The sequence below is a fragment of the Ammospiza caudacuta genome, chromosome Z, assembly GCF_027887145.1.
Source record: "Ammospiza caudacuta isolate bAmmCau1 chromosome Z, bAmmCau1.pri, whole genome shotgun sequence".
Taxonomy (NCBI): domain Eukaryota; kingdom Metazoa; phylum Chordata; class Aves; order Passeriformes; family Passerellidae; genus Ammospiza; species Ammospiza caudacuta.
Genome location: NC_080632.1, coordinates 14,634,081 through 14,661,556, shown reverse-complemented (window position 1 = coordinate 14,661,556; position 27,476 = coordinate 14,634,081). Strand labels below are relative to the sequence as shown.

Here is a 27,476-nt window from a genome sequence, read left to right as displayed (position 1 = left end):
ACTACTATTGTTGCGTAAGGACAGCTACATGTTTTTTCCCTTGTATTGATGCCCCTTTTTCTTATTTTCTGCAGCAATTAGAAACACCTGACTTGGGGACGTCTCTGCCCCTGCCGCTCTGGAAGGGCATATGGAATCACACAGAACCACAGAATGGATTGCATTGGAAGGGAGCACAGTGGGTCATCTGGTCCAACCTGACTGTTTAAGTGGGGTCATCCCAGGGCACGTGGCTCAGATTTGCCTCCAGATGGTTATTGAGTATCTCTAGCGAGAGAGACTCCAACTCTCCCTGGGCAATCTGTTCCAGGATTTAGCCCCCTGCACAGAAAATTCTTCCTCATGATCAAGTGGAACTTCTCCATCACCAGTTTCTACCTGTTGACTCTCATCCTGTTGCTTGCCACTACTGAGCAGAGCCTGGCTCTGTCCTCTTGCCACCCTCCATTCAGAAACTCATAGACATTGATGAGGTCCCATCTCAGTCGTCCCTTCTTGAAAAGCAGCAGAGTGTGGGGGGATTTCGGACAGCACACGGGCTGAGCTGTGCTGCCAGTGCGGGGAAGGGGAGGCCCGGTCAGGGACACTCGGTCAGGCCGGGTCAGGGGGGCCGGGTCAGGGGGGGCCGGGTCAGGGGTCCCGGCCAGGAGAGGCCCGGTCAGGGAGGCTCGATCAGGCCCGGTCAGGGAGGCCGGGCCAGGGGTCCCGGCCAGGGGGGCCGGGTCAGGGAGGCCGGGTCAGGGGAGGCCCGGTCAGGGAGGCTCGGTCAGGCCGGGTCAGGGGTCCCGGCCAGGGGGCTCGGCGCGGCCAGACCCGCCAGCGGGGCCGGGGCCAGGCGGGGCGGGGCGGGGGGCGCGAGTACGGCGCCGCCAATGGCCGCGGGCGGGCGGGGCGCGGCCGCCATTGCCCCGTCCCCTCGCGCTGGCGGCCGCCGGCCATGCTGGGGCTTCGGCGCGCCTTCGTTGCGCTGCTGCCGCTGCCGAGGGCAGGGTCGCCGCCGGCCGCCGCCATGTCCACGCTGCTGATCAACCAGGAGCGCTACGCGTGGCTGCGGGAGCTGGGGCTGCAGGAGGAGAACCCGGGCGTGTACAACGGGCGCTGGGGCGGCCGCGGGCAGGTGCGGGGCGGCCGCGGGGGTGGGGGGCGGCGGGGCCTCGGGGGTCGCGCCCCGTGCCCCGGGGGAAGGGGCCCTGCCGCTCACCGCTCTCGTCCTGCTCTAGGTGGTGACCACGTACTGCCCCGCCAACAACGAGCCCATCGCCAGCGTCCGGCAGGTGAGCGCGGCCGGGGGCAGCACCGGCGCGGCGGGAGCTGCCCGCGGGCCCTGTCACCGGAGCGGGGCGTTCTGGGGCCTTGGTTTGGGCGCTGCCCCTGCCCGCCACCCGATAGCAAAGGGCACCAAACTCCCGATTCCACATCAGGGTCCGTGGGGTGTTGAGTCCAGGGCGGCCGCTGGTGCTCGTCGCAGCCAGGGCCTACTGCTGGCAATATGCCTGCGGCTTTCCTGGGAAGAAAAACAGTCTGTTTGCCCGTTTTTTTTTTCTTTTTCTTTTTTTTTTTTCTTTTTTTTTTTTAACTTGACCTCCAGCCCTCCGCCTCGCACTCTTGCAAGCGTTGTTGGGAAGAGCCAGGGCTCCGCCCTTCCCTTTTCGTTTGTCCTGAGGGAAGTTGCAGAATAGGGGCAGATTGTGCCTATTTAGTAGGGATGAGAGGCCTGGGAGCAGGTAGTTGGGAGACCAACGTGACATTCAAGTAGTAAATTTGTGAATGTTTTTACTGTAAGAATAGCACTATTCTTACAGTAAAAGAATAGTAATCTACTCCTTTTGTGTATTAGGACTCATCTAACCCTTGATGTCCAGTGATGCTGATGGAGTAGGACATATTTATATATGTGTGTATGTATGTCTAGATACAAACATATATAAAACAGTTATTCTATATTGAGCTTCCTCAAACACCTGAATGAAAATTTCTGCTTGTGGTTTTTTTTTCTTTCTTTTTTTATGTTTGTTTTTGTTTTGGGTGGTGTTTTGTTGTTTTTTTTTTTTTTTTTTAATTTAGGTAGCATATGTGCTTTTCATTGACAGTGGCTTTAGACAATTTGTAATATTGGATCCAAATTGTGTCAAGTTACAGGCATTCTATAAAAGTCGCATCCTGTAGTGCAAGTACACTCTATAAAAATATCTTGAGTTGGATGCAGAAGCTTTTTTGTGGCATTTCTTTTGGGGATTTGATTTTCCTTACTTTGATGTGCTTCTTCATGCAGGGTAATTTGGAGGATTATGAAGAAACAGTAAAGAAGGCTAAAGAGGCATGGAAGGTCTGGGCTGATGTAAGTAAATGGAGATTTCTCTTTTATTACAGATCTCTGGCAGAGACAGGCTATTAATTGCCCCATAAAGTGAAGGTGTAAAAATGTGTTTATACTGTGTGTGGTGCATTAGCGCAAAAATCTGCAATGGGGACCTGAAGAAACAAACCCAGATAGTTTGTGTGTGTGATGCCATTGAGGTACAAAGATGAGGACATTGACTTGTGGGATATGTTTGTTTTGAAAACCCTGGCAGATTTACCAAGGCTTGTGCCCGTGTGCTGTTGCCAACAGGTCTGGTGAAGTTCAGAAACCGTGTAGCAAGTAAACTGTCCCTGTGCATGTTTCACTTCCTGTCACCCCCTCTTCTGGGAGAGATCTGTGGAGTACTTGGAGGAGTAACTTCTGTTCATCTTCTTGTTCCCTGGTGTGGGAAAAACTGCTGGTTATAAGCACGGGGGGTTTTGTTTCACCTGCGGTGTTGGTATTTCACAGAACAGCTGTGTGGTTCAAAAGCATTAGTGTTACGTTGTATATAACAGCTGAGCTGTTTTTCCTTAGCAAGCTGTAGTTCCCCACGCAGACCTACCAGCCGTGCCCAGCCAGCACCCATTCTGTTGATGGCTGTGCCAGGCTTGGTTCTTACAGCTACCTGTTGTTCCTTTGGATTTCAAAAGGCGATGTGCACTCTGTGTTTTAGCCAGCAAAGTAGTTTACCTCGTCTGAAGACAACAAAGTTTAGGATAAACAAAACAGCTTCCTCAGGATATGTTAGTGGTTTTTTGTTACAATTTGTGAGTATAATGTTGGTAACTCTTAACACTTTCGGCAATAACCTGAAAGCAATCCAACAGATAAAGAATCAACACGTCAAATGTTTCTTGAAGGCTTTTCCTCAAAGCTATTTGTTATTAATTTGTGAACTTTGCTGTTTGTAATGAGCTTATTTGAAAAGATACTGTCTGTAAAGAGATATGCTTGCATGGTTTATGCATTTTTCCTCAGTCTTGTTTCTAATAGAGAACTGCTAGCATATAGTTTGCAAATTGATCTTGGCTATGGATTATTATTTACCATACTGGTTCCACATTAAAAAAATATATTAAGAGTAGGTGTATGAGCTTAATATTTTCATGATTGAGTTTTTTGTGTGTCTTAATTTCTGCTAACAAGGTAAATGTCATACTAAAAGGAAGTTTGAAAGTGTGTTATTAAGTACACTTCAAGGCTCAGAAACCATTAAGTGCACTTTTATGAAAAATGCTTATTTCTTGAGATGCAGCTGATTGGTTGCATTGGGGCTGATGTAGTTGAACAGAAGTAATAGAAGTAATCTGAATGCTTTTGGCAATATTTAGTGAAACTGAAGTTTTGAACAGACAAAATGTTTGTACTGCTATCAGTCCCTGAGGCAGAAAACAGCTTCTTGTAAAGCAGGGCACATGATAAAAATGAACAAGTAACAGTGTCTTCAGAAGATAAGCAAAAAAGCACAGCAATCAGTGCTTGCTTACTACAAGGACAGAAAACTAGAAGTATATATACAGCAGTAGTTACAGATTTTCAATCTCACATAGATTCTTCTGTTTTCTTTTGACTAGATCCCTGCACCTAAACGTGGAGAAATAGTGCGACAGATTGGTGATGCCCTGAGACAAAAAATCAAAGTTCTAGGAAGCTTGGTAAGGTATTTTCAGAAGTAGCCCACATTTTTTGGGAGGTGGAATGGGGAATGAGGGTGAGCGGTATTTCAAAACTGCTTTTTTTCAGTAACACTAAGTTTTCTCTGCAATACTAACCTTAGTAATTGTTAAGTAATTGCTGTTAGTTCCATTAGCTTGCCTAATTACCTTTTAATTTTAAAAAGAAGAAAAAAATTATTATGGCATAGAAATGGCATGAAGCTGTGTCAGCTGAGAGTTTGGTTACTTGTTAAGAAAAGGCTCTTCACCCAGAGGATGTTTGGGCACTGAACAGGCTCCCCAGGAAAGTGGTCACAGCACCAAGCCTGACAGAATTCAGGAGGCATTTGGGCAATGCTCTCAGGCACATGGTGTGATTCCTGGAGAGAGTGCTTGGCCAGGAGCTGGACTTGATCCCTGTGGGTCCCTTTGAGCTCAGGGTATTCTGTGATTCTGTGAATTGACAATGTGTAATAGGAAAAGAAAATTTATTGTGGGCTTCTCTGGGATGAGTGTTACAACTGTTGCCCTGCTATTTTCCCTCCTGTTTGTCAGATAGGGCACTTTCTCATACTAAAAGTATCTTGAAAAAGACCTTCCCTTAATACAGAGCTTTTAGCTTTGAGCTATTTCTGATGATCTGTAGGACTTTGCCAAGTGACATGTGGAAACATGAGGCTTCAGAAGTTGAGATGGTCTTAATGAGATGATCTAGCAGTGCCGTGCAGGGCATAAAGGCTGAAGGACCACTCCTTTAAAACTCTTGCTTTACTCTTTTCTTGCTAGGGAAGAAAAGGAGTCAAGTGGGGAACTTCCACTTTCTTTTTGCAGGACTTGCCTGTCTGTGCTGCTGTTCAGAAACAGCTGTCAGTGAATAACTCCTTGTGTAGTCAAGCCCATATTGTTAACCTTCAAAACCTTGTTCTCTTTCCCTTGATGTTGTCTCCTCAGCACAGTTTCTGTTGTGGAATTAGAGTGCTAACATACTTCTGTATTCAAAAACAGTAGAGCTTCCCTGATGAGTGTGGACCTACAGAAGTTTGTTCTCTATTCTTGACCAAAACTTATGGCTTCTTGCCATATTTTCTTAGTTTTCCCAAACAGATAATATGTGTGTTCAGCTCTGCTAGGATTGGAGATGAATTTCAGGGTGAAAGAAGTGCAGTAGGTATTCAGGTTTTAGGACTTTGCCTGGCTTTAGGATATGTAAAAAGGAGCTGTATAGAAACTCATCTTTCTCAAACACTGTAGGAAATTTCCAGCCTCACCTTGCCATGCCCTGGTGAAGTATCCAGGTGTTTCTACTGCACCTACAGAGCCACTGCTGTGTTTCTTAGTAGATGTGTCGGATGCTGCTCTGTTTTTGGTCACAGATAAGGACTGTTCCTTCTGTCTTGAGATAACCACAGGCATCAGAGAAGTACGGTTAGTTGCCTTTGTGTTAACTTTCACATGGAGAGAAAAATCCTGTGGAAATCCTTTGAACCTCATGCATCATTTAACAGCCTTTTTAAAATACAGTCATCACTATAAAGTGGCAGGTGTTATCTGCCTGAAGTCCACATCTAGCTGTCAGAGCATGACCACAAACTGCATGGAGATAAGTAGGTGATTTTTCAGCTCCCAAATTTTGAGATTTTCCCGTTTCTGGATGGCGATATCTTCAAATACCAGATTATTCTCACTGATATATTTCAATGGAGTAAGTCTAACATAATTTTAAGAGAAGAATGTAGTTTAAGGTCAACTTCAGGAAAAAAAAAATCAATAAATTGATCCTAAATATCCCAGGTTACTAAAATACTAAATATGTAAAAGCATTTTCAGCAGTGTCTGCAAATGAAATCTTTCAAATTTGCTTTGAAATATTGTAAAATGAGTAGTTTGTATATGAAAAACGTAAGTGGCTGTTTTCTTTTGCTGGAGCAGAGTAATCCCTCTTTTTCAACTTGTTCCTTGTCTGGCCCACAATGTAGGCAAGCCTGCGGATGTAAATCCAGGGTATTGTTGATCAAAACATATCCTTAGTATTGGATCTTCCTTTCAATAGTTTTTTAAAAATTTTTCTCCATGAATTTCCTTTTCTAATTTCTTCCTGTTGTATTGGGATATGACCCTTGTCCGGTTGTCTAGTGTGTTGTTTCCTTAAGTTCTGAATAACTGGGGAAGAGGTGAATCTCCTAATGAAAAAGTGTGTGTTAAAATCTTACTTGGTCAGTAGACACACTTGACATTAAGTGGAGACAAAATATATTAGGGATCCACGGGAATTTTGTAAAAAAGTTTGTCTTACTCTGAATTTTTTCAGGTCTCTTTAGAAATGGGAAAGATTTTTGTCGAGGGTGTTGGGGAAGTGCAGGAGTATGTTGATGTCTGTGACTATGCTGTTGGTTTGTCCCGAATGATTGGTGGACCTATTTTGCCTTCAGAAAGTAAGTATGTGTTTTTTTGTTTTGTTTGTGGAGTTTTTTGGTTTTTTGTTTGGTGTTTGGTGTTTTTTTTCTTTAAAGAAATTCAGATATGGAGGTGTTACTTAAATATATGGTCTTGTAGTGCATCAAGATCTCTGTTCTGTGTGTTATTTAGGGAGCTTTAGGAATACATGTGGTGGGCAGTAGTGCCAGCTATTGAAGTACCTAATGAAGTGACAGATAAGCAAGTCAGTCCATCCACTTTCTCTGTTCTTTGAAACATTAGATTCTCTTTGGTTTTTTAATTGATGAAAGGTGGTAGAGAAAAGTATGTAAAAAGTTTTGAAGTGTACTTAGAAAGGAGAGACCTCCTTGTCAGTTATTGATTACCACAAGTCATCATTACGTTTAAAATAAAACTTTATGTTGTCAGATCATTAGCTTTTTGCACAATCTAGCTAACCTTGATCCAGGTAAGCTGCAGAACACAAATAACACAGCTCTTTGCAAGCTAAGGCTGTGGTGGACTGAAGAGTGATGCTAGGCTTCTTGCTTACATATTTTCCCTTTTTAGAAAAACCCCAGACATTAAATGGATGAAAACTGTATTATGTTGTGGCTTTGCTTTCAGGACCTGGCCATGCCCTTATAGAGCAGTGGAATCCTGTTGGGCTGGTGGGAGTCATCACAGCCTTCAACTTCCCCGTGGCAGTTTATGGGTGGAACAGCGCGATTGCAATGATCTGTGGAAATGCTTGCCTCTGGTAAGAGCTAGCTGTCCACCTTGATAACAGTTTTCATAAATTGGAAAGCTATTAACTCAAGCATGAAATTGCTATTGAGTGTCAAGTGTTTCTGGCTATTTGATTCTGTCTAGGGTAGGTGTAAATAATTTTTAGTCAGAGCTTTTTTTAATTTTGTGGTAACCTCTTTTTTGAGGTACTATGGTGCAGATCCATCCAGGACTTAGCCAAATGGCCTATGAATTAACAACCCACAGTGAGGGCTTGCAGCAGTGGTAGTTAATATATTCCAAGTTGGTACAGCTAAGATTAAAAATCTAAATAAGTAGCTTTACTTTCTCTCCCATCTCCTACTTTGATTTCATCTACCTCCTTCATTCTAAAGTCTGACCTAGCCATTGTCTACATGGATTTCAGTAGAAGTTCTGAATGCTCAGCTGTAGAAGAAAATTCTTGAGTTCCTGTCCTAATTTGTACCTCAAAACTAGCCTAACCAAAGTGTGCTGTAGATCAGAGACCCTAAAAATTGCTTATTTGAATTATTTCTTATTCTTAAATAATTAAATAAGAAGATAATGTAAATTTTTTTTTCGCTTTCTAGGAAGGGTGCTCCTACAACATCCCTTGTTAGTGTTGCTGTTACAAAGTGAGTTCTGGTTTCTTTGATCTTCAAAAGGAGAACTTCTCCAAAGAATGAATTTCATAGCAATACTTCCTTTAGGTTTATTGTTACTTTATATCAACATTTTAAATACTTACTGTGCATTACCCATAACATTTATTTTAAAATGCTAAATAAAAGTAGGCCCCTTAAAATAGGTAATTACTAAGTTTTGTAGATCTAATATTAACTCCTGAGAACAATTACCCCAAACCACTACTACCCCAAAACCCCCAGACAGTTCTAATGGTTCATTCCCCATTTGCACGTGTCAGAAATCTCTAACATTTTTACATCTTTGATTCCAGGATAATTGCAAAAGTCTTGGAGGATAACAAGTTGCCTGGAGCAATCTGCTCTCTGGTTTGTGGTGGAGCAGACATTGGGTAGGTAATATTTCTTGTGTTTTGTGAACGTTTATAAAAGGAAAAAATATTCTTGAGGTACTTGTGAAGTTATTCTAATCTCTCGGAATGCACATGTTGCCATGATTTTTATCAGCTGGTCTGAAACTCTGGCTCTAGTCCTCCATTAAATATAATACATATGTCTACTTGCTGTTGTGAGATCAGCTGCAAACAAAGAACTTGTCAGATATTTAATGAAGAGGCATGACTAAGTTTATATTCCACTTCTGCATATGCTTACACCCAAAGAGTACAGCTAATATTAGGTTCCCTTACCACGTTCTTGAGAGTTTTCAATGTATAGTGACTTTTAGATTAGTTGTGGAGGAGAATAATTCCCCTTTTCCATGTTTGTGCAGAACTCTGCAGTTGCTCATAGATGTATATCTGTGTACATCTATTGTACAGCTTGGAAGCTGTACAATCTAAATCACTTTGCTTGATTTTTACCATGAGGAAATCCCCAGTACAAATGTATATTCAGATATATCTTTTGAGTATTTTAAGAGAAGGCAAAGCATATGGCAAACATTAAAAAAAGTCATAGATTTGCATGTTTTCTTGTGGATCATAACAACTGGAACTAATCTCACAATATACTTTAGACTGAATGTCAGTGTTAGTGCAGGTGATGCTTTTTTGGCCTGAAAAGGTGCATGGAAACAGCCTTGTTCCTTTTTTTCTGGCTAAGGGGAAGCTTTCCTGCCATTAGCTCAGTTGCCTGATGTTTCAAAGAAACTCTGGCTTTAAAGCTCTCCCTGGTTGAAGCTGATGTATGTGGAAGGTGCAAGCTGCTTTTCTGTCTGCATTTCTTTTGTTGAGCACAGTGCTTTGTGTCCCATTGTGCAGGACAGCAATGGCTAGAGATGAGAGAATGGACCTCTTGTCCTTCACTGGCAGCACAAAAGTGGGCAAACAAGTAGCACTTATGGTTCAGGAGAGATTTGGTGAGTGTGTGGGTTCCTCTCTATTTATTTCCATGTTTGGTGAAGGCAGCAGTGCCCCATAAGATTTTAAAATAACAGTAACACAGTTTTCAGCTGTGTTACTTTTTTTTTTTTTGTCTTGGATAAATGGGGATTTCAAACTGCTTGTAGATACATATGGCATTTTCAGTTAGTTCTGTTACAATTCAGATTTTTTTTCAGTTTTTCTGCAAATCTATAGTCTTACAATTAATGTGAGGAGAGGTGTAGTGGTGTCCATTAGTATTTAGTTGTATGGAGATTTTTAGGGTGAACAACCAGGGCTTATGGTCTTTTACCAATGTGAATAGAATACATGAATACAGTCCCTCTCACCTTTTACTCCTGATAAATACAATGATGATTTTGGAGGTGCTGTTTTTGTTGCAAATATTTAAAAGTGTACAGGCAAGAATCTCAGCTGCTAGATTCTTACTTCTTAGTTTATGAGCAGCACCTTGCAAACATATTTTTTTTGTTTTATACATTTGAAGTGCATGCAAGTGTAAAAAAGCCCCCCCAGAAACCAGAACAGGTAGCAAATATTCACCCAGATGCAGGTTGTTATTTTTTGTCTCAGATTGTAGATAAACAGTTGCCAGGGAAATAAATTAGCTTAGTTAAATTTTATGTGCATTTTGATCTTTGTAGGACCTTATTCTTTATCTATGTCATACTATTTATGCCGCAACTTTTTCCTGTTTCAATTTTTTTTCTTTCCAGTGCTATTTTTTTGCCTATCTTTTTAAACTTCATTATGCCATAACTGCTGTGCATGTATCTTCATGACATGTGATAGATGTAGTATTTGGTGTAATTTTCTGCTTTGTCTAGACTGTGATCTCTAAAATGTTTTGTTTATCCTTAAAAATATGTTTCATGAAGCTTAGCTCTAGTTAGAGGTAGTCTCATTGAGGTACAGGGAATACTTGTGGCTATGGTATAACTTATTTTGTGTTTTTCATTAGGTCGAAGCCTGCTGGAATTGGGAGGAAACAATGCCATTATTGGTAATATGTGCTGTAGAAATTTAGTCCCATAGATTATATTTGGAAGCTAGTATGCAAATATTCATAGCTAATTGTCACTTTTTTTCTGTTTCTTTTATTTGTTCCCCCCCAGCCCTGGGCTTTTAAAAGTACATCTAGTTTGTGTAGAATAATAGAATGTTGTGGGATTTTTCTGTCTTTGGTATTGTGGAGGGAGCAGTGTTTTAAGACAAAGAGTAAGATTCCAAGGTCTCATAAGTAATCAGTGTTGAAGAGGAGAATGGAATGAGAGAAGCAGTAAGCTTCAATAATGGGTTGTGGACAATGTTAAACTAAGCGAGTTTGATTATAGGATACTTTTAGTTGTAGAATCATTAAGGTTGGGAAAGACCTTTAAGATTGACTTTAGCTCTTAACCCAGCAACAGCATATTCATCAGTAAACAATGTCCCCATGTGCCTCATACCTTCTGGATGCTTCCATCCATAACAACTCCACCATTTTCCTGGGAAATGCTGGTCTGCACTTTATATATTATCTTGTGAACACTACACTTTAAGCATTTTAGAGCATAAGTGTATATATATATATATATATATATATATATATATATATATATATGTAAAGTATAAGGTCCTTATGATACTTGAAAGAAAAGCATAAAGGTATTTATTTTTCAGGTTTAAGTTCCTTAGGGTATGATCCAGTTCCTAGAAAAACAACAAATACTACAAGGCTGAGCAACATTGCCAAAAGAATATATAAGCTCAATTAATACCTAAATTGCTGTCCTGTTGTGCTGTTGCCTTTTGTTTCACTTTTCTCATATTCTGGACAAATGTGCTTATTTACATATATATACTCTTTTGAAGTACAAACATGATGCTACGTCATCTACTCTTTTGAAAATCACATTTGAGCAGGTCCTTCTTTTTTTCTATGCTGCTTTGTAGCCAGCAGTATAAACTTGTTTTATGCTTTGAAAATTGTTTATTTTTTAATGTTGAAGTCCTGCTTTTTTTGGAATTGACTTTGAATGATCACATATTCATTGTTTGGCTGGTCTTCATCCCAACCTTCCTAAAGATTTTGGATGCTTAAGAGACTTTTTTTGGGACTGGTTAAGCCAAGTGATATTTTGGGGATCGTTTGAGCTTTATAAAACATCTCAATGTCTTCTAGCCAGATGTATTTGTTCAACTCATTGTACATTTTATATTACTGTACCCCTGTGTGTTTTAGCTGTGCTTTTTGCAAGGCCATGTGGATACACTTTATGATTGTTACTTTATGCTGATAAACTTCTTAGTGAGAGATTGGAGAAATGGCAAGAAATTGCTTGTGGTTTCCTGGATTAAAAGGAAGCTAGAATTATTTGCAAACTTTATTGCAAAAGGCTCCCTTCAGTAGTTCAAACCTACAGTTCCAATTGCATGTGTCTGATTCCAGCTGCAGAGAAATAGTAGGAGTTTCAAGGTGTTTCTTTGTATCTTACCATGCTGTGCAACTGTTCCAACTTGTGCAACTATTCCTAAAGGTTCATGACCAACCTGTCAGTTTCTAATATTGTTTAGCATCTTAAGTCTTGTGAACTGCCTGTTTACTCCAGTAACATGCTCATATTTTAATTTTTTTTTAAGTGTTTGAAGACGCAGATCTGAACCTAGTCATTCCGTCTGCTCTATTTGCTGCTGTGGGAACAGCAGGTCAGCGGTGCACAACTGCTAGAAGGCTGGTGAGTAAATGTGTGTGGTCTCGTTTGGGTAGCTCTGAATTTTAACTTAATTCCAGATTGGCTGAGAAAATGACTAACAATTCCTAATATTGTGAAAAGCAACAAATAATATTTGAAACACGCTTTTATTTTGTCAAAAAAAGTATGTTAGGAAAATAAGAACATAGTTTCATTCCAGTGTAATTCTAGCTCTAAACAGTTTCTTTGTATGTATTTCTAAATGTGCTTTAAGTCAGGAAAATAGTACTTGGCAAAGTTCTGTATTTCTGTTTTCATTGCCAGAGCTTTGCTTGTGACTGCTACAAATTTTGGTTCAGTGTTTATATTGCAGCAAAGCAAGAGTGTGTGTGTTACCTGCTTTGTTATTAATTCTTAACCAATCATTTTCAACAAGTTCAACAGTGTTATAGTGTCAGTGTCCATCTTGTCACTGTTAGGTTAATTCAGGAAATATTAGGTAAAATGGATGTGGGTAAATTGATTCAGGTGTATTGGATGGGCAGCGATTCCTCAAACTGGAGCAATAAAATTTCTGGAGCGTTTGTTCTAGAACCCTAAATTGAAATGTTTACAGCGCACATTGATAGTACTGATCTGAGATGGGGTAAAATTAAAACAGATTTTTGTTACTTGGCTTGTTTTAAATTTTTATCATGAAGGTTTTACATCTTCATTTTCTGCTATTTGTGCTATTTCAGAGGCCTTGGCCTCTGTCTCTTTTTAATTTTGGGATTTGCTGAATATGAACAACAGTGTTTCCATTCTTTCATTCAGCCCCCTTCAAAGTGCAGTAGTACCTGAGGAGTAGTTACATAGGCTGCCCTGTCTTACAACTTTCTTACCATGTTTTAGTTTCTCCATGAAAGCATCCATGATGAGGTGGTGGCAAAGCTTGCCAAGGCCTATGCCCAGGTCCGCATCGGTGATCCATGGGATTGTAAGTAGCTATTTCCGTCTCACGGGTTTAGGAAACAAGTTGCTGTTGGTTTCTTTCTGTTTAAATTCTGAAGTGATTATAGATCCAAATTATCTAAGTTTAGCAATATACCAGGGGGTGGAAATTGCTGGTTTCAGTTAGAATACAGACTCAGAAAGGAAAATGAACAATCTGGGTAATACTGCTCATCCTGGACAGATTAAACAGTTAATTCTAAGATAAGAATATTTGCAAACATACACAGTTTTGATGAAAGTATGCTTCTGAATCTTTTTTCAGCTGACACTCTGTATGGGCCTCTTCATACCAAAGAAGCAGTGAAAATGTTCCTTGATGCAGTAGAACAAGCAAAACAACAAGGTGGCTCTGTGGTCTGTGGCGGAAAGGTGACTTAACTTTTATTTTCACTGCTACAGTTTGTGCTCTAGGAAAAAAAAAACAGTAACATGATGGCTTAGGCCAAACTTGTACTTCAGCTTGTCCTGTCAGCCACTACAGGATGTTAGGTTAGTCAGATTGAGAATTGTTTGAATTGGAATCCTGTCTTCAGGGTAAAGGCAATTCTGCTTGGAAGCTGGTCTTACACCACTCCCCAATTGCAAGTGATAGTGAAAATAAAAAAAAGCCAATGTAAACGGTGAATGTCAAACATGTAACAAAGGAAAATTGCAGTTCTGTCCCTCACAATATCTAGCTTGAGGAAATACTGGAGATACAAGACAACCACTTGTACATCTTCATCATATAGGATGTTTAATTCTAATTGACTGATTGTTCTGGGGCTTCTTGTCTTTCATTGGCAACTTCTATATACTTTAAAATTCTGAGTAGCTTACAAGCAGGAAAAAGGAAGTTTCAGCTGCTAGACATTACAACTTGATTATATCTTTAGTGGACATAAGTTGTGCTTCTATATTTTAAGTACTTAAATAAGTAAAATTTAAGTTATTTATCCTGTCTGGCCTTCTGTTTCTGATTTCTCAACTGTAGTGGTCAGACCATGAAAGATTCCTTTCCTACACCAATGTTAAGCTGGATTCTGATTGGAACTTACTTGGTTATTTTTTATTTATTTTGAAGGTTATAAATCGCCCTGGGAACTATGTGGAACCAACCATTGTGACTGGCCTTCCTCATAACGCGCCCATTGTCCACACTGAGACGTTTGCCCCCATATTGTATGTGCTGAAATTTAAGGTAAAATAACACTGGTGAAACAAGTGTCAAGGATGGTAACAGTAGAGTCACAAGAGAGAAATCAGAGATGTGTCACGTCTATACAGTTGTCCCAGCCCCTCAAGAAGTGGTTGCTTTTGTTCTGCGCTGTGAGAGAGCCACTGTTCAACTCAATGTGTAGCTCCGTTTCTGTGAAGAGCACTGGAGCTACAATGAGATACAGGAACAGGTTTCTGTTGTTAGTGTTCATGGTTGATACTGTTCACATCTGTTCAAAAGCAGACTGTGTTCTGCAGCAGTGCAGGTATTGCTGACGTGGCACATGTGTATTTGCCCAGTGCCCTTCTGTACATTTGCATTATTGCTGTGAATTGTTGGGTTTTTTCTCACAGAGCTTCTTTGTAACTGCTTTGCTTTGGATGGTCATGGCTTAACCGTTGACACGTGCTTCTTCTAGGAGGAAGAGGAGGTTTTTGCCTGGAATAATGAAGTAAAACAAGGTCTTTCCAGCAGTATCTTTACCAAGGATTTGGGAAGGATTTTCCGCTGGCTAGGGTATAATTTAAATTATTTTTTTACTTTCCTGAGGTACAAAAGATTAGTCTTTCATGTCTTTTGTAAACATCTACATAATGCTAGTTGAGCATTTACAGACCTCATTTTAGGGAGGGAACCTTTCCTGATCCTAAGGAGGAATTGTACCTTATCTTTGTAGGCCAAAGGGATCTGACTGTGGCATTGTGAATGTTAACATCCCAACCAGTGGAGCTGAGATTGGAGGTGCTTTTGGTATGTTACTTGTCCTTTGTCAAGGTTTTAATCAGTCAATTTAAATGACTAAATGTGATGAAATCAAAGTTAATTTTGAATCATACTGCTTTAGCAGAAAACAGATATTGACTAGCAGTAGTTAGATTTAAACTTTTAAAAATAGCTGTAGTAGGTTTTTAAAAATTCCATGTGTTATTTCCTTGTCCTCCTCTCCATCAAAGGAATGTTACTCAGATATATATTCTGGAGGTATTTAAAGATATGGCCAGGTGGAAAACTTTATAAAAGTTTTAATTAAAACAATCATGGGCAATTCTGTGTACATTGGTAAGTTTATATAAGATGTATGGCATGTAGCATTTTTGTGAGAAAATCTTATAATAAAAAATTTTGCCTTTTTTTCTCTTTTTTTATATACTTAGGGAACTAAGAGGGTGGAAGAAGCATTAACCTTATCATTTAAGCAGTACAAGAACCAGCACATTCTTGTACTCTTGTCTTGTGTTAAGAGAAATGTTTTTAAAACAAGGTCCTCTAGTGCCACCATGATGGGATTTTGAACTCCAGGGAGATATTTTTTTTACATCAAGCATGAGGAGAGAGCTACTGTGTGTGTTGTGTGGGATGGTAATTTAATTGACATATGGGACAAGGAAAAGGGATAGTTTTTCCCATGTTTTTTTATAAAAATGTCTTACCTTCTGGAATTAGTCCAGATTGCCATATCCAAAAATAGGTTTTAATTTAAAATGTTTTTGCTACAGGTGGTGAAAAGCACACTGGCGGGGGAAGAGAATCTGGAAGTGATTCATGGAAACTTTACATGAGACGGTCTACTTGGTAAGACAGACAAATAAATTTAAATTACAGATGAACTTCCCAAAGTGCAAAACATATAAATCTTTGCTACAAGGCTACTATCTTTACTGAATGTGAGATAACCATCTCTAAGTGTAATTGCCTTTTCTTCACATTCATAGCCGAAGAAGATTTGGAGGGTTTTTATAAAGACATTTTTTTTAACTTTTCAAAGGAAAAAAATTAGGTGGTTTTGGGGTTCCCCCACCATTGGTTGATTTTAAATTCATCCTGAAACTTGTCAGGAAATACTCTGAGTTGCAACCACAGTGAGGGGCCACCACTATTGCCTCTGGTAGGCGATTCAGCTATATATGTTGGTTATCTATCCACAAATCTCCTGACAGCCAATAGTGGATGAGCATTAGCGTTCTCTGCTGACTTCCATAGCTCTTACCTGTGCTATCTTTTTTTTTCCCATGCAAAGACTTATGAACGTGAGAAATCCCACCTTGATTTTTCTATCTGGACATTCTCCTAGTAAGAGATTAAATACATAAAGAGAAGTAAGATCCTCCATAAAGGAAGAGAAAATGGCAAATGTTGTCTTTTCCTGTACATGGTTACTATATTGAAAACTGGAGTAAAGTTAGTTCATAATTTTAAGTAGGCATACTGCTTTGGAGAAGTTTAGATATAACAGCTTTTACATATCAAGTGGACTGCACAGTCTGTCTCAGTGATTAAGTCTGGTCTATAAATTGTTTCTCTTTCAGTACAATCAACTACAGCAAAGATTTGCCCTTGGCTCAAGGAATCAAGTTTCAGTAACCACCTTATGAATGGCTGTGCTATGAACCATCCTAGAATTTCTGCATCAAGCAGCTCCTAAGCATCATGGGGATAAAAATTAATTATATGAAACCAATTCTGTCAGAAAATCAGCTGCTCTTTAGTTGCTTCACTTTCTATGAATGTATTTACTAATTTTGTCTTCAGATGAGAAGTCTGTGGTCTTTGGGAGGAAGGGAGGGTGACTAAAACTAACCACCTTGGGTCCAGGTGGCCTGCATAACCTGTTGCCTTAACACTGTATTTCAGTACTAACACTGCCTCTATCCCGTCCCCACCTTTTGCTGGTATTTCCAGCTACATCTGTGTTTCAAGCTGTGTGCCAAGTTTCCTGCAGTACCTGTTACTGGGGGATATTTGGGCTGCAGTACAGGGCTATTTTTCAATGAATAAATAAAGGTACATTTTGTGAAATATCTTGGGCTTCTCATTTGTTTTATTCACTGGTTTTGAGCAGGAATATTCAGAGGACTATTTATTTTCACACACTAAGTTTCTAGCTGGGAAAAGAATCATTGGGCTAAAAGTTCTGCTTTAGTTTTCCTGCCTCTCCTTCAGAAAGGAGACTTTCAGCATATGTTGGGAGATGGAGGTCTACTGTAGTGTCTTGGAATCTCATTTAACACTTGAAGGGGTTACAGCCAATTCAGGTTGTCCATATCAGGGTGTGATACCCTACAAGCAGACTGGCTGGAGATGAGACCTGGAGATGCAGTCGGAGGAAATACTTTTCTAGGGAAAGACATATTGTTTACTTGTGTTTCACCTCAAATGAGAGTTTCTTTTGGCCACTGGAGACTACAGGCAACAACATCTCATTTAGGAACCTTGCTCAGGACTCAGGATGAGAAAAGACACAGTGCTATTAGATTGATTTTAGCTTTCCACAGAGCTGAGAATCATAATGTATTTTTTGTGGGGATTTCTTCTCAATGTCATATAGCAAATTTCCACTATCTCTGAATGTGACAGAACTGTTTATTATGGGCTCAGATTCTAGGAATCTGATTTGACTATTGATTTATTTTGATGTTCTTTTGATGACAATGCCATTTGAACTGGATTGAAGGTCCACCACACCACAATGCTAGTTGGTCTCCTTTCAGCTGTGTGTTTAATTTTAAAGTGCATAGTATTTTAAATTTTACATCTGTGTTATACACAGATGTAATATAAGGTATTTTGGTGTTCTGTAAATCAGACATTAGGTAGCCAAAGCTTTTTTTCTTACTGAATCGCTTACTACCAGGAGTATTCTCTCCTCTACTTCTTTGTGTCTGAACATTTCATTAAAGAATGTTGTACCTTAGCACACAGAGTGAAATGGTGTACCCTAAACAGGCAGATAATCACTAGCAGATATGACAGAGAAGCAATTCAATTCCCAAATATAATTGCTTAGCAAATACCACCAATTTATAAAAATTGTACTCTTTAATGTTATTCTGTGGTACTGAATGTTACTATGAAACTCTTAACAATGGGAAATTAGTTCAAGAATTCTCTTTTCTTGCTGCTTATAATAGTTTTTGGATAGCCTCATGTTGCATCTGATTTTTTTCTTGAAAATAGAAGCTCTTTTTAGGGTAAAACTATCTCACAAGTCCAGTTGTTTAATTTACAGAAATAAGGTTGATTCTGCCACCTGGCTTCAGGTATGGGAATTCAGCTCATGAAAAGAACAAAACTGGTATGGTGAGTCTGGTGTTTGACTGGTCTTCAAATCTTCATGTGCAAACTAATATGAATGGAATAAACGTACAAATGTGATCAAGAGGTGGCTGCATAGCAAACACACTAAACTTCTGAAGGCTAACTTGACAACTTGATACATAATTCCTCCTTCGATGCAAGCTTTTGTAAGGGTAGCCTTACAGGGACTCGGCGTGAAGTGCTTGTGTAACTGCTTCTGTGTGTCAGGAGTAAGTGGGTTAGATCCATGCTATATCGGCAGAGAATGAGCTCTCTATAAGTAGGTTACAAACTCAGCCCCACTTTTGCAAAGTATGGGAATTACTATTCCAAAGATGTGTTATCTGTGCTGACACTGGACTGCAAATGTGGCATCAGAGCAGGTAATCATAGTGCTGCTTCTCTTTCCAGACAGCTTTGAATTCCTTACATGTGGTGATGAACAATCCGACTAGAATTGGTTTGCTGAATGACTTCCTATGAAGTGGCTCTGGGAAGAGCATCTTTTAAAGGCTGCAGCAGACTGTAATATGCTTTGGCAGGCATGCAGGTGCCTACAAATAGTTATCGTTATGATGAAGTAATGAACTAAGGAGGTTTAAAGATACTATAAGAACACAGTTTCTCAATTTCTGCTTTAATTTGGAAAGTCCACTCAGGAGATTGTGAACTGCATTAGCTGTCAGTGGATTATCTCACCCAGGGAAAGCAATTTTGAGAATTCATAAAATGTGTGTCTTGGAGCTACTGGTATGTTCAACATAATGGACTTGCAGTTTTAATACAAATTCTATCAGCGTCTTCCACTGTTGCATAAACTTAATTACCACTGAGTGTGTAACACCAGTGAATAACAAGTGTTAAATGACACGTGATCAATAATTCATTTGTTAGCACAGTATTGCTTACTGTGAAATGACCTTGATGGGAACAGTCTTACAAGTAACTTCCTTTCTTCTTGCCATATTATTACCTGAAGAAAGATGAAAATTCTATTAATATTTTTGCTGATAAACAGAGAAATTGATTTTTAATGAAATGTGAGAATGGGAGATGTAGGCGGCTTTTCTTCTATCCTGTTGTGTCCTATCACAGCTTCTTGCAGAGGTGATGATTTTCAGAAACCAAGAACACTACTTGCCAGTAGTGGGTCCCAGCTTGGGACTTTGCAAAAAGTGGTCCTGCAGTGTTGAATTTAAATCAACAGGGAAAGTGTTCACCATTTTCTTTCAGCAGTAATACACCAGCCCATTCATGTTATATCACGTTATTTTCATCTGGTGTTTTCATCATTCTGTGTTGTTGCTGAATGAGTTCAAAACCACATGGCTGCCAGAGCTTTTGATTTGTGACATCTATATTTCTGTATGAGAAATCATGTGTTTAGGTGCTGCATTCAAGACTCATTACGTGTACTAACCCGTTCGTGTCTCTGCATTGATTTCATTAGTAACTATGTGAAAAAGTGTAAATTACATGAGAGTAAGGAGACTTTGCCTGGATTTTCTTTTGAATCGCTGTCATTCTTGGTCCTGCACTAATGTGTAGGCTATGTATTGCACAAGTGTGTCCTCTTATTTTTCAGGGGGAAGCAGAAAAATAATTAAGGCTTATAATATAGGGGTAAAATGACTTAATCACACAGAATCAAATTCTTGAGTACAAAACTGTGACTTAGTAAGGATTTTTTTTTAGTATCTTCTCTTTGGTATTCCTTAATCAGCAACCATGCTCTCATGTGGTACATGCTTGGTGTTTGAAAACTAATGGAAACTAATTGCTTTCAGTGTGCAAACATCTGCTGCCACTGAAGTGTTGCTTGAAGTAAGTGTCTTGGCTCACATTTTGGACATGGTTGCCCTATGGATAGCTGGTACAAAGGTAAATACTGGTTAACAGTCTTTCATTTCTGCTAAATTATTAGCACTGATTTTCCATACAGCTGATTACTTTCCTCCAAATAATAAGAAAATGCATATGCATTTTGGACAGGGACTTGCATAGCAGAGCCTTTTTAAAAACTTTTGTGTTCCTCCCGGTGTCGCTGTTGGCCAGGCTAAGGCCTGCCCAAGGGCAGCCTTTGCATTTGCTAGCCAGCTGTGTAGAACACAGACCTCTTTGTCTGAATGCTTTTTATGTTCCAGTACATCTGGGACTGCTGCCTCTGAGCTAGTAATTAAATACACTCTATTCTGCAAAAGCCTCAGTTGATTAGTGCAATTGTTATATAAAACATTAACTCCAAAAGCCAAAGGTTAAAAATAATAGTGTTTCAGCCAGGAAGAACAAATGGTTTAATGCCTCCTTTACTCAGTAGAATGCTGGTGTTCTCTGGCATTACAGCTGTTTTCCTGCAGCCTGATTTCAAGATGGACTTACAGGAAACAAACAGCTCAAGTTAGATCTCTGAATTTCAGAGAAAGGCACATCCTTTCATTACATTAGGGTCTGAAAAGCTGTCAGTGTGTGGCAATTGTGTTTCACGCTTCCCTGACACCCTCCCTACAGGTGTCCAAACCTCCTTAGCTGTGACAGCGAAGCCAACTAACATCACCTGCCTGCTTGCTGAGCGGCCTCACAGAGGGAATGAAATGGCAGCAGGTGAGTTTAAAAATGGGAGATTCAGAAGGAACAGGATAAATATAAGCTCTCTTGCTTCTAAGGATTTTTGGTTAATCCACAAACTGTTACTAAGTGGTATTGCCTCCTGTCTTCTGTGGATTTATAAGGCTACTCAGTCACTGGCCTGATTAAACTGAGCTATAATAAAACGGCTCAGTCCAATGTGGCAGCTGGACAAGAAACAAGTCTAAAAAGTGTAGCACATGCCTCTCCTTGAGTTGTAGTTTGTCTAACTAAATTTTTTACCACAACTGCTGATACTTTGTTTAACACATGTACCACAAGAAGTGTTCAGGATTCCTGTAGAATCTGAGAATATAAACCTCTTCCTAGCTCCTATTTGTCTGTATTCACGTACAACTGTATGAGCTAGTGATTGTGTGTGGGAGAGATGGGGCCTATCTGTTTGCCACATTCCTCTTCTCAGTTTGACTTGGATGACAGTTGATTTATGGTGTTGCTTTAAAGCAGAGCAAATAGCAGAATAAAGTTATGGTGATGTTTCATGAAACAGTGTAAGTCAAACTATGCTCTGAAGATTTGCTGTTGTTGTGAGTCCTTGTAGGTTAAAAATCCAGCATGAGGACTTTAGTTTGGCGTAACCAACACTGGCTGCTGTGACTCTGTTTTGATGGCTTATTTTCTTCTCATATTTTTTAGTTAGCTGTGTTACTGATTTATTTATTTTTCCCTGCCTGATATGCTGAAGTGACTCCCTGCAAAGTCTGAAAAGCACCTTAATTTTGCTGGAGAATATGTTGGAAGACACCAACTCATTATTAGCTGCAGAAAGTGAAAGGGCCTTTAAAGTGAGGATGAGGAATTCAAAATCACCAGAAAAGATTATGAGATACTGATGATGGGGAAGCAAATGAGAAAGGCACAAGCAGGATTCTAGGCAGGATTTGAACTGCTGGATAATGCATTTGGAATGCTGAGAAATATCAGACTATTTTAAGTGGGAGAGGGGGCAGAGTGCACAAACTAGGATAAATTGAAAGAGTGTGGTTTTGAATATATGAAAGGATAAGAGGATTACTGCGTGAGGAAAATGCAGGGAAAGGAGCCAGATGTAGTTTAAGCTAACACATATGGCAGATGAGACATAGATAGACACATTCACCAAGGTAGAGTACCACCCCAAACTTCCAAATCTGTTCAGAATTCATTGACTGAAGCATGAATCTAGCAGGCTGTCAAAACTATGTCTTGCAATTAAGGAAAAAACCCAGCAAGAAGACAAAGAAAGCCATCTCAGAACAGAAGAAACATTATTTTGATGGTTGTATTCCTCTTAATATGTTCTTTGCTGTATAAATTGTCCCATTGTCATGAAGCATGCTTTGTGGGGAAAAAACCCAAGCCAAAAAAACACATCAGTCTCTTTGTTCCTTGTTTTCAAAAGTCATCTCTGATGTTGCAAACCCTGCATTTCAAATCTCTGTGAGATTTATGACATCCATTGTTTGTCTAAGTACTCTGGCTTGCGTGCTGATCATATCATTTTCTCTTCCGCCTGTTCACTGTCTTCTTCTTCATGAACAAATACTGAAAGTTCACAGAAAGGGTAACTCTTCCTTGTACTTAGCCTGTGTTATTCCATGATGTGTTATTCCTATGGGAAACAGTAAATTTGAAGAATACTTTGCACAATTCTTTTTTGAGTTCTTCACACCACAAATTTCCTAAATAAGTGAGAAGATTGTAATTCCTGAGAGTCTTAGCTTGTTTCTTTGGGATTATTTTGAAACTGGGATAAGACATTGGTATTTTGGGGCCTGCTGAATATGCAAAAGATGAATGATTTTCTTGGTTTTCAATAACTTTCAGCTACTCAGAAGACATATTTTGAATCCTGTATTTAAGCTGCTAAGAAAACTTCTTCTGCAATGTGGGTTAAAACGTGGAAGCCATGGTCTTTCACCATTTGCTTGCTGTAAATGGCACCAAGTTCTGTTGCAGAAATATAGCAGATATTATCCAAGTCAAAACAGTTAATTTTCCCCCTTAATACCTGTAGACTGACATAATAGTCTCTATAGCATCTCCACAAACTTGCTATTAAAAAAAAATGTATCTGTTTCGTCATTCAGTAGCTTCTCATTCTTTGGTACTGAGGGATTAATTAACTTTTGTTATGGTTCAGTAAATCATGAGAGCAGAGCCAAAATATTTGTGCTCTTTCTTCTTCTGAATTTGTACTGTTTCTGTTTGCATAATTCTGTCTAATTACTCTAGATTTGTATTTTCTGGGGATAGAGAATCTGGATCTACCAGGCCACTTAACTGAAACTCAACATATAAATTTTTTGTCTCTTCCACCCGGGCAAGATGAGTGCAAGCCAACACACAAAAATCTGGTTCTTCCCAATCTGTTCTGAACATTTTCTTTTCAGCTTTTTCCCAGGAGAGTGGCTGCAAAAAGCTGTATTTTTCTCCAATATACTTTTCTGCTGTCCTGCTTGTTCAAGAGAAAAGCTGTCTGTGCTTTCCTGCTGCCTTTCCCTGTGGACGCCTACATCCACCCAGCTGGGCTTCCCTCCCAGTTTCTCATCAGCAGGGCTGACTGCCAGGGGTCAGAGTTACTGAGAAAGGCCTCACACTGCACGAGCCTCAAATGTGATGGTTTGGCTGCAGCATATCCTGACTGCTGGGTGAGAGCAATCCAGGAGCATCTTGGGCTGAGTGGGGTCTGCTCCTGCCTACAAGATTTCCAGAGGAATCATTATTGCTCCACAGCCACACAGTGCAGTGACACATTTCTGTATGAAGAGAGTTCCTTTACAGAGATGTGGTCAGAGCATTGCAGAAGAAGATTTTGGCTTGTGCATTGAATCAGGGGCTGACCAGGATCTTGGTTACCCTGTTGCCTCATCCTGCTGTTTTCCACACAGGGCATGTGCTCCCCTCTGAATCAATGCTGTTCTCTCTGTGGCCCACCAAAAAGACGGCACCTTTTGCTGTCCCAATGCATTTGTCAGCCTAATTTGGTAAGTTTTCTTTGTGCTAGGACAGGGAATCTAACACAACTTTGCTGCAACTGTTTTCTTTTTTGTCTAGGGATGTGTATGATGGTCCTACTCAACCTTGGCCTCAGCATAGGAAAGTGCTGCTAAAAGGAAAGTAGACACCTAAAGCAGCATCTTCCCCATCTACCCATAAGATATGAAAGTATTATTCTCATAATTTCTAGTTCCACATTCCTCCACCAAACTGATTACTCAGATGTTCTAATTTGTTTAGCAAAGCTGATGCAGCAAAGGTGATGCAACATGCCCTTGCGATATGAACTTTGCACAAAATAACTCCAGCTGATTTTCCAGGAAGAAAATAAGGGACACTGCACCACAGGTGTACCAGTAGGGATGGGAAGCAGCAGCACATGATCAGTAAGGCAGTGATGGTAGGGTGACAGCAATACTGGTTTGTAAGGAAAGCAGCCGCTGGCAGGTTGGACAAGAGTCACAACTGAATTAAGTGCTTAATGGCAGAGGGGAGAGACACGTGCAAGAATCTGAAGAGACTTAGGCAGATGAATGACTAAAACCTTAAGGACGAGACACTGCTGATTTTTTTACATTAATTTTTAATCTCAGGAAAGACACCAGAGTTGTGTAGAAGCCTAACTTATTGCTGCTGACAGATCTGGCCCATTGTCTGTGGCCGTAGCTCTCTGGGGAAGCACACAGGTAGAGGACAGGTCAGCAGAGAACTCACCTCAGAATATTCTTGCCAATATTCTTGCCAAGTTTCCAGTGTTGCTTCATATTACATCGAATACAATTAGAGAAACAATAGAGGAAAAGAAGTTGCAATGTCAGCAAAGCTCCTAAAGCACTATTTTATACATCAACCAACATGCCTGCATTTGATACTAGGCTCTTTTACAGACCCTTATCCATATCTCTGGTGGAAAATTAACTGGTTTTGGATGGGTTACTATTAAGAAGATCACCCTTTGGATCCAACATATGGTAGAACAACATGGGAAATGGAGGCAGAGGATGGCCTATAAACAGAAGAAGGGAGCAGCTAAATACTACAACTCTCAATATTCAGCTACAAGCAGTCTCATATCCTTAGCCCTACACCTAACACAAATCTTGTACTTTCTTAGTTCAATTAGACCCCAACCCACAAACAGTTTTTGTGGTAGCATTTACTGTGATGGTCAAAGAGTGATTGCGGAATCAGACATCCATAAAGAGACTTGGAAAAGAAGTGTGAAGATGTGTTCATACAATCACAAACTTGGTCTTTCACACAGCATTCCTACAGCCATTACTATTGATCAGAGTCTTTAGAAGTGTGACCATTTTCAAGTCAGCTAATGTAGATTATATTGTTTTCTTCATGTGTGTTGTCATTGGCATCGCTTAAACAGTTTTTGTAAAAAACATAGAAGGACATCTCTTCATGTCAGTATCATAAGCCAGTGCTGAGGCATTTAAGTTTCATGATCCATTTGTGAGAGGTCTGTGGATCTTTATATGTGTAGTGGAAACAGCTGTTAGTACAAGCTGATTTTCCTCCCACTTTGCCTTTGCCCTGGAATGAGCCCATGTGTGCACACTGCCAGGATAGCAAGCTTGAAGTGCAGGAAGAATTCAGAGCTAGTTTTTGTCCTGCATGCCAGATCCAGCATGTAAGGTTATAATTAAGTTACTCATTACCTTTTCTTCTTGGAGGGAGCCTTTATCCATCTACCTGTAGATAGTGTGAAGAGCTGATTTTTAATTTAGTACTTGACAGCACATTGCAATGACTTTCCTGTAATCTCCTGCTAAAATGCCTAGTCAGTGGAAAATTACCTTATCAATACCATTAAGTGAGAACAGAAGTTGAAGGAGCCTTTATTGTACAGTCCAAAGTACCTGCATTGCCAAAGACTATAAAATCCTTTTTATAAAGCTTAATGTAGAACGTCACACCTCCAGAACATGATGTAGCTACTACATCATCATGACATGATCTTGCTGTTTATGTAAAGCAATATGTAAAGCAAATTTTAAAAGATACCTTTCCCTAAAGGTATCTTTAAATAGTGAACATTTAAGCAGTTTCCTAATGGATTTAGTACAGAAAGTGGAAAAATAAAAAAGTCACACAGACAGTAAAATACATCAGTAGAAGCGCTACCCACAGTGGACAAATTTAAAAAACAATCAGGTGGAAGAGCTATCCAGACTGAACTCATGGAGGCTGGCAGGGCAGGACAATCTTTTCTACAACAACTCTCTTCAAGAACTTGAACTAATTTCCAAGGTCATTAGCACAGGTATTTACTTAGTGAACAGACATCCAACTCAGGGTCAACTTTTTGGCACAAATACTGTCCAATGTGGGGAAAATAGATAAAGTGATTCAAGCAAACTATTTGTCACTTCAGTAGGGGATAACTGGAATACTCTTGTCCATTTTGTATGTGAAACACAGTCTTGGGAAAGGCTTCACTGACATGCCTTGAATTCTTGCTCAAAGTCTATTTGCTAAGGGGCTGCATCCTGACCCCTCGTTTGTAAATTATAATAGATAAGAAACTAGGCACAGGAGAAAAAAACCTACTTCTGATTATCATACTAACCCTGCTAGTATCCTCTCATAGCACACTTCTAATCAGTTCCTTCTTGGGATCATCCCTTTGAGGGTACTACAAATAGCAAGTGTAATCACGGTCTTGTAGACGCTAAATCTAGGCTTTGTCACCCAAATAATTTGAGATTTAATCCAAGACAAGTAGGCATAGTCTCACTGGCCAGTTTGACTAAATGGAAACTTGAGGGTAAGTAGGTGCCACCAGGAAGAAGACCAGAAGGTCTGAAACAACAGTATAAGTGAAATGCCTATATTTTGGACAGGATTAGTGACAGGCATGACAACATTCCATGAAGCTCAGGGAATAAACTCTCACACGTAGAGAGTGTGAGAGATTCTGTAGATTCTGTATTGCTTTAGATTCTACTGTAGAGTCTACATTGCTTTATTGTTTGCATTTGACTGATTTTTTTGTTAAAATCCAGACTGGCTTGTGATAAACAGGGAGTAACTTTAGATGCATTTAAAGGAAATTTACTGACATATATTTTTGTGGCTGTTCAGTGAAAAACAGGATATTATGAAGCTCTACATTCATAAAATGATACTACACCGATTTTAAAACCCAAGAAGGCAAAAAACCATCTCTTTTGTAAAGTCTCATTACATGCAACCATGTTTAGCAGAATGGTCCACTGGGTTCAAACCATAAACCTAGAAGCGTCAAATGAGATGAGTCAATTTTCCCTCTTGAGCAAATTTGCCTGTCAGACTCAGACAGTCTCACCAGGGAAACTGAAAAGCAGGTGCTGGTAAAATCCTTTCAAATGACATTATTCCTCTGTTGTTTATAGAAGCATACACACAGGCACTGAACACAAAAAGAACTGTTTGCTCAGTGTCACTGTTTGCTCAGTTTTCTGTCTAAACAGCCAGCTTTTTCTGATCATTACTGCATGTCACACCTGCTCTGTAAATGCAAAAGCTCCTATGTATTTGGGAATAACACCTCACTTGCAATAGCCTGAACCAGCTGAGCAATAGCCTGCAAAGGCCTGGGTATCAGCAACCTGGATATTTCTTTATCATTTGTCAACTGACTATGAGGTGGAAACATGGAAATGAAAGTGCAGATGTAGCAGGAAGCAGAAAGCATTACCACACACCTGTACAAAGGTTCACA

At 39.8% G+C, this 27,476-nt stretch overlaps 1 protein-coding gene across 1 annotated transcript; it reads left to right on the top strand.

The window, feature by feature from the left end:
* The first annotated feature begins 907 nt into the window (after nucleotides 1-907).
* ALDH7A1 (aldehyde dehydrogenase 7 family member A1) lies at nucleotides 908-16,860 on the top strand. The gene is made up of 18 exons (XM_058823374.1): nucleotides 908-1,117; nucleotides 1,221-1,274; nucleotides 2,273-2,338; nucleotides 3,919-3,999; nucleotides 6,308-6,431; nucleotides 7,042-7,174; nucleotides 7,755-7,799; nucleotides 8,123-8,200; nucleotides 9,071-9,168; nucleotides 10,155-10,196; nucleotides 11,816-11,910; nucleotides 12,763-12,847; nucleotides 13,127-13,233; nucleotides 13,928-14,044; nucleotides 14,481-14,578; nucleotides 14,739-14,812; nucleotides 15,559-15,634; nucleotides 16,369-16,860. Exons 1-18 carry the CDS (start codon nucleotides 938-940, stop codon nucleotides 16,421-16,423), a joined length of 1,608 nt encoding a protein of 535 aa, XP_058679357.1. The 5' UTR covers nucleotides 908-937; the 3' UTR covers nucleotides 16,424-16,860.
* The last annotated feature ends 10,616 nt before the right edge of the window (nucleotides 16,861-27,476 follow it).